Source organism: Poecilia reticulata, chromosome 8, assembly GCF_904066995.2.
Source record: "Poecilia reticulata chromosome 8, P_reticulata-male-v2, whole genome shotgun sequence".
Taxonomy (NCBI): domain Eukaryota; kingdom Metazoa; phylum Chordata; class Actinopteri; order Cyprinodontiformes; family Poeciliidae; genus Poecilia; species Poecilia reticulata.
Window position 1 is genome coordinate 6858671 of NC_088837.1, and position 6565 is coordinate 6865235.

The following is a 6565-nucleotide window of genomic DNA, read 5'->3' on the forward strand; positions in this document are numbered from 1 at the left end:
TATGTCCACTGGCGAGATACCAGCTAATATTAGCTACAGTGCTTGGTGTAATACGGGGTCCAGTCCCGCTATGAAGGCTAACTGAGATTCTGTAAATCCAAAAAAAAAAAAGTATTAATCTCTAACATAGACTTAGATTATCTGACACAAGAGCCTATATTAAATGAAACAATGTAACACATATTATGTGTTATAACATTCACCAGCAAAGTTTACACAGGTGGTAAAGACTATTATTTTTATGTAATTCTTTCACTAGTAAGATACATCCAAAATCTTCGGTTTTTGTTTTGAAAGTTTCATAAAGACACGACGTGAGGAAGAAGAGGGAGATATATATAAAGAGAGACAGATTCACTGCAGCATGGATGAATCTCACATCGGATTTTGGACTTGATCTCAACTGCTCAATCTCTCTGAAGCTAGAACTCGTCGGCTGAAAAACATATATATATATAATTCAGTATTAATCATTATTTGTGCCATTATTAATCATTATTTAATTGTGTTTGTATAGTTATATAAATATGTATTGATATTACTAAATAATTTATTAAATAAATTATGAACGGCTGTGTGCTTTTTAATATGCTCATCATACATCAATATCAGAATATTCCATTCCTATTCTATTTTTATAGCCACTAAGCATATTTAAATATGCTGAACTATGTATTGAAACATACTTAAATAATTCAATTGTTTATAAATGTAGCTTTGATAGATGTTTGAATATGGTTTCCAGTAACAAAAAAGCGTGTTATGATCGATTAAATGCGCTGATACGTCATTGTGCCTGCTAAACACATAACGCTGAGTGGAGCGGTGTACCGCTCCAAGATGGCCGCCCTAAATCTCGTTAGCGACAATAGGCGAGAGCGGTCCATGAGGCGTCTATCCTTATATTATGTCTATGCATTTGAAATCAGATTTTACTCACGATTCTAGTGATCTTGGGGGCCCCCTGCTGGTGTGGAGCCCCATAGCAGTTGCTTAGTTTACTTGAAAGTTAAAGTATTATGTTTTCCAGGCACATAATGCTATTTCATAGCATAATCGAGTAGCTCTGTTACATTCAGTTGTAATAAAAATGGTCTATATATGAAATATGATTTTAAATAAATTGTACTTCTTGATTTAATGCTTTGAAATCAGGTCTCTGCCACTTTAAAAAAAATCCTGCTCTTTCTGAAACCAAGAAGTTATCTGTTTTTCAATTAATAATTGCATTGAATTTCCACAACAGAATGACACTAAAAGTACCAATAATATATTTTAGATCTATTTTTCTGATTTATTTTTCCCACAACTATCAACTTTCCATAGCAGAAAATGTATCAATTTATACAAAAGTTTTATTATTCTGCATTTGAACACCCAAGAATAGAAATATGTCATGTTTGAAATCCTATATCAGATATTTACCAAAAACATGAATTGTCTTGGGCTGCACAGTGGCGCAGTTGGTAGAGTTGTTGCCTTTGCAGCAAGAAGGTTCTGGGTTCAATTCCCGGCCCTGGTCTTTCTGTATGGAGTTGCATGTTCTCCCTGTGCATGCGTGGGTTTTCTCTAGGGTGTGCATGGTTGTTTGTCCTGTGTGTCTCTTTGTTGCCCTGTTACAGACTGGCGACCTGTCCAGGGTGACCCTGCCTCTCGCCCAGAACGTTAGCTGGAGATGGGCACCAGCAACCCTCCCGACCCCACAAAGGGACAAGGGTGTAAAGAAAATGGATGGATGAATTGTCTTTTAAGAAAAAAAAAGTCATTAAACATGAACTGTTTTGAGTTTTATGTAGCTGAACTGACAGAAAAAAATGTTGCACATACTATTCTGCTGAGTCAATAGGAGCCACCTGAGCTGTGAATCGCTGCAGCTCTTCCAAAGTTAACATGGGCCTTTCGGCTAGTTCTCTGTTTATTGCTCTCCCTAAGTTGAAACTACTGTGTTGAAAGAAGGAAGTATAAATACTAATCCCAAAATTTCCTCCAAGTTGACTCACATAGGAGATTCAAACTCAAGACCCTCATTCCAATCATTGTCATTTTATCAGTTTTTTTTTTTTAATTGAAGGTATAAAAGCTGGCGATAAATAGCCAGTTTACTCCAGCTGATAAACAAGTTTGCTAACTGAGACTCCCTGCTCTTCCTTTGTACAACCACCACGCACATGCAAAGCAACCAAACAGTCCCTGTATTGTTGTTTTTTTTTTTGTGGGAATGAGTTTGCTGTTTGGGTGGAAACATGCAAGCTGGGGGGAGTAGAGGAGGTTTTAGAGCTTGCAAGAAACAGGATTACCAGCTTTGTTGTAGAAAAGACTATTTGTGACTCTGGGGAAAAGATGGAGGAATCATATGCAGTCGCATCTTCAGTGGCGTGAAAACTGTTTGTCCCGTCACAAAATGTCTGCTGTTTGTGCTTTGTGGTTACGTTTAAAATCAGACGAGATTTTTCATTTTACTTTCTTACTTACTTCTGCCAACAGATTTTCAGGGCTTTGTGTCGGCCAATGTAAAATATTTTTTGTTCCTTTGTAATTAATGTGGAGGTGTGACTAGGACTCCATTTGGAAGACCCAATTTTAGGTTTCAGAAGCCTTTCTGGAGTTGTTGCCTCAGGCTGACGATTTGCTCGTCTCATGAGGGCAGCCCATGTGACGCTCACCCTACCAACCACTGTGAGGTCATCAGGCCACCTTAAAGCCAGCAAACAAGATGATTTTGTAGCCGAATATTCATGTTTTGACCATTAGTTTTCTCAGTTACGGTTGCTACGTTCTCTCTGTTTGGTTTGTTCAGATCAGTCACGTTTTCTCTTGCTCACTTGTTGCACTTTAGGAAACGGGATTTTATGTTTTCTGACCAATTGGCCTAAAGACAATTACACTCATTGAAAATGGCGGACTCGTAATAATCTGGGTTTTAATTGAAGTTGTTGGACTACATTGTTGTCGCTCTGCTCCGCGTCAGATTTTGTCTTTCACCTCAGTACATTTCCTTGGTGCGATCCAAATTCTGCTTCTTTGGGTTTCTGACAATGATTACTTAAATCAAAAAGTCATTTAAAAAAAAGGTTGCCGGCCTAAATATCCCTTCTGACAACCAGAGTCCAGTGTTGCAAACTTTACTAAACGTTTTGCGTCTTTCACTCCATCACAGAGTGAACCTGACAAGCAAATTGGGTTTATTTCGTAGGTAAGCACTGGAGAAAGCGACGGGGAGGGAGAGAGGAGGGAGGACCGCAGAGAGTAATGGTCCCTTTGTGTCCCAGTGAAGCTACAGGCGAGGTAGTTAGTTGGGTAAGGCTCCCTCTTTCCTTCCCTCCTCCCCCAACGTTCCCATCAATGGCCCTCTTTGTCTTTCCAAAGTATCACACAGCCGATTAAACGGAGGGAATTAGGAGTCGGGCTTAACCCGCAGTACATCGAGAAACACTAACAAATGTGCAAAACACCAGAAATCTGAATTATGCATATCCAAAGCCAATCATACGTCCACACACAAAATACGTTTAAGACTTCAAAGAGCCAACTTAAAGGGGCGGTATGGTGTAAAATCAACTTTATTTTTTTGTTTTTAGCTTCTTTATATCATGATATAATGTTATTCCCTCATCAAAAACACACCTGGAGTGTTGTTTTGATTCTTTCACTAACATTTGACAAATCTTTTGATCTCCATGGCAACCATTCAGGGACCTAGCGCCACCTTGATTGGTGCAGTTCCTCCTCGGACCGGCAATTTCCAAACTTCTGTAGCTTCTGGCTCACAGAGTAGCCGTCTTCCTCCATTACTACCTCACTCAACTCCTTAAGACTAGCCAGCAGCAATTAGCAAATACCTGCGCATCTGTTCAGCATATTACATGAGCTACTTCTCATTGGAATGCTGGAAGGGGGGGTGGTAAACATTGTTAAAGGGTTAATAGAGGTTAATAGTGGCTTTTTGGATGATTCAAAGTTGAGATTCAGGATATTAGGAAAACATAATTTTGTAACAATATGGCTAATCATGTCATATTTATTGTGATTAACCCAAATCTTTCTTTTTAAACTCTTCTTTTTTCCTGTTGTAATAAAGTTTGGACCATTAACTCAAGAGTTTTAGGACACCTACTGCAATTTAATCTGTTAGATTAAATCATACTTATGTGTCAAATAAAAAAACTCAAGAACTGATGGTCCCAGAACGTCTCCATCCACTTTATAATCATCTTGCCGTTTTGTGACACAAAACAAAATAGACTGAAGTTTGTGGTCGCAACAGGAAATAATGTGTTCAGTGGGTGTGACTGCTCCACCGTGGAAAAACCCAAACGTGACACAGTCACTGCCTAATTGCATATTTATGCAGTCAAATCGTAGACAAATAACTGATATTTCATGTGCAAACTGGAATCCACAACAAGCCTGCGTGACACGCAATTAAAGCAAACCAGAAAACGCATCTTATAGAAAAGAGTTTATTCATAACAATAATAATTAAACATTTATTTTACACAAATTATGTCTTTGGGAGAAAACAACTAATGGAATCTTACAACACAGCAATACTAAATGAATGATAAAAAAAAAAAGAAGTTATGTTTCCCTCTTGTGGCGCTTCCTGGCACTACAGCTGTTAAAATGGTGAGGATAAATAAATTCTTCTACTAGTATCCACTCAGGTCAGTGTGAACATGTGGCAAACTGCAGCGTAGAAGCTCGTGAGACGCCGGACGTGACGCGAGGAGCTGAGAGGCGATTGGTCCGATCTCTAGTCGGTTACGATGAGCTCGTCGCAGCCCCAGTCCTCGTAGCTGCCGTCAGGAAGGTACCGACGGATGATGATGGGGATCTTTCTGCTTCTGTTGGAACGGAGGGATAAAAAGACTTTAAATAAAAATTTTAAAAAAAGGAGGAATTTGGATCTCAAATGTGAGAAAAAAAAAAGCGAAATAGGACTTTACTTAAGTTCCTTCATGGCAATCTGCAGGGGGTCTGTTTCTCCTTCCAACTCCACCATGACTGGAGCGCACATGCTGCCGAAACAACACGTCAGGATGAGCTTTTATTATGAGAATTTAGTGGATCATAATTTCAGTATCACGTTGAGGCGGCGAATGTAAACACAGAATGTAGCGTACTTCCCAATAAGCATGATGGAGCCTGGGAGTTCCCCTACCGTATTTAGCAAGCAGGAAAACTTCCAGAGAGAAGGTCATTGTCTGGGCCAAACTTTAAAAACGGCAGTAGTCCAGGGCAACAATTTTGTGGGGAAATCCCCCACAAGACTTTTTTTTTTTTTTTTTAAATAAATGGATGTTTTGCATTACACTTTATAAAAAGCTAATAGGCTCATATCAGATGGATCGTGTTGACATTCTGGGATTTTTATGAATATAAATAATATTAAAGTATTTGAAAATTATGACATTTTAATTTTTGAGGAACAACATGGCGCTACAGCTTGGTATTAAACTTACCATTCATCAATTCATGAATAGGACTACCTATTTATGCACTGCAATTTGCATTAGTAGAAGATTGTTTTTTTTTCCTTAGAGGATAGGGAACCAAAGCTGGCTCCAGCCCAGGGTGATGTCTTTGTGCATCCGGCCCTGGTCATGGTTTAAATGAGTCCTAGGCGCTGGAGAACTGACCTAGATACAGCTACATCAGGTCCATAAGCTCATCTCAGGTTTGTTGACAAAAATTATTGGGAAAAAATGATGTGGATTAATGAAACGAAAAGGAAACTTTAGAAAGGTTTTGAAGGCGTGCATCGTGTTACGTCAGGCATAAAACTAATGCCACGTTTCAGAAAAACTAAGGTTATGTAGGATAAATTTCCACAATCCATAAACGTTTTTAAATGATTATCTCCATAATCATTTTTCTATTTACTCAGGTTATCTCAGTTGGAGAATATTCGTTTGATGGAGACGCTGTGCTGCCTGCATGTGTGCAAACACTCACGCTATCTGCAGAGCTCGGGTCCCCAGCACTCTGGCCCTCTCATACTTGGTCATGTACGGCGTGGTGATTCTCTTCTGGTTTGCCTGCTGACCCTCTCCTGCAGGAAGGATCTGCACATTCTCCTGATCTTCCTTTTCGACAGAGAGAAATCACAGATTCAGACTGTACTTGATCACAAATATAATAACAGCCAGGTTGGAATTAGCCTTAGTATTTATCTAGATGGCCATTTCTTTATTGGTACTTACGTCTTCAACGTTCTCGAGGTCGTCTAATCCTTCATCCTCCTCGGCGTAATCAAAATCACCATCATCGAAGCTACAAATGTATTAACATGTTAGCTAAATCGCTAACCGCCTGTTAGCATCAAAGTTAGGTCATATACAATGTTTCCGAAAACACCAAGCTTAGTGTTCACTGTTTGTGCTGAGTGAGTACTTACTTATCTTCGTTGTCGGACATGTTTTATTTGGAGATGTTTGTATATTCCTGTGTTATTCTATTCTCCTTCAGGTACTCGTTTTGTTGTCAACATTGGCCCACATGAACGGTATATGTAACTTCCGGCTGAGTGGTACGCCGTGAAATATTCCGTGCGCAATGACGAGGA

The 6565-nt window shown here is 39.3% G+C and overlaps 1 protein-coding gene across 1 annotated transcript; it reads right to left on the minus strand.

Annotated features, from left to right (window-relative positions):
- Positions 1-4446: 4446 nt before the first annotated feature.
- On the minus strand, positions 4447-6558 carry polr2f (RNA polymerase II, I and III subunit F). Its single transcript, XM_008415535.3, has 5 exons — positions 6398-6558; positions 6204-6273; positions 5956-6086; positions 4947-5018; positions 4447-4844 (listed from the first exon to the last, which is right to left on the minus strand). The coding sequence occupies exons 1-5, from the start codon at positions 6415-6417 to the stop codon at positions 4754-4756; spliced, it is 384 nt and encodes a 127-aa protein (XP_008413757.1). The 5' UTR covers positions 6418-6558; the 3' UTR covers positions 4447-4753.
- Positions 6559-6565: the final 7 nt, after the last annotated feature.

Bases quoted from the DNA above. Each gene is read 5' to 3' on its own strand.
- polr2f (XM_008415535.3), bottom strand. From the start codon at position 6,417: ATGTCCGACAACGAAGATAA. The intron at 6,274-6,397 runs GTAAGTACTCAC...ATACATTTGTAG, and splicing joins ATGTCCGACAACGAAGATAA to CTTCGATGATGGTGATTTTG. The intron at 5,019-5,955 runs GTGAGTGTTTGC...TTGTTTCGGCAG, and splicing joins ACCCGAGCTCTGCAGATAGC to CATGTGCGCTCCAGTCATGG.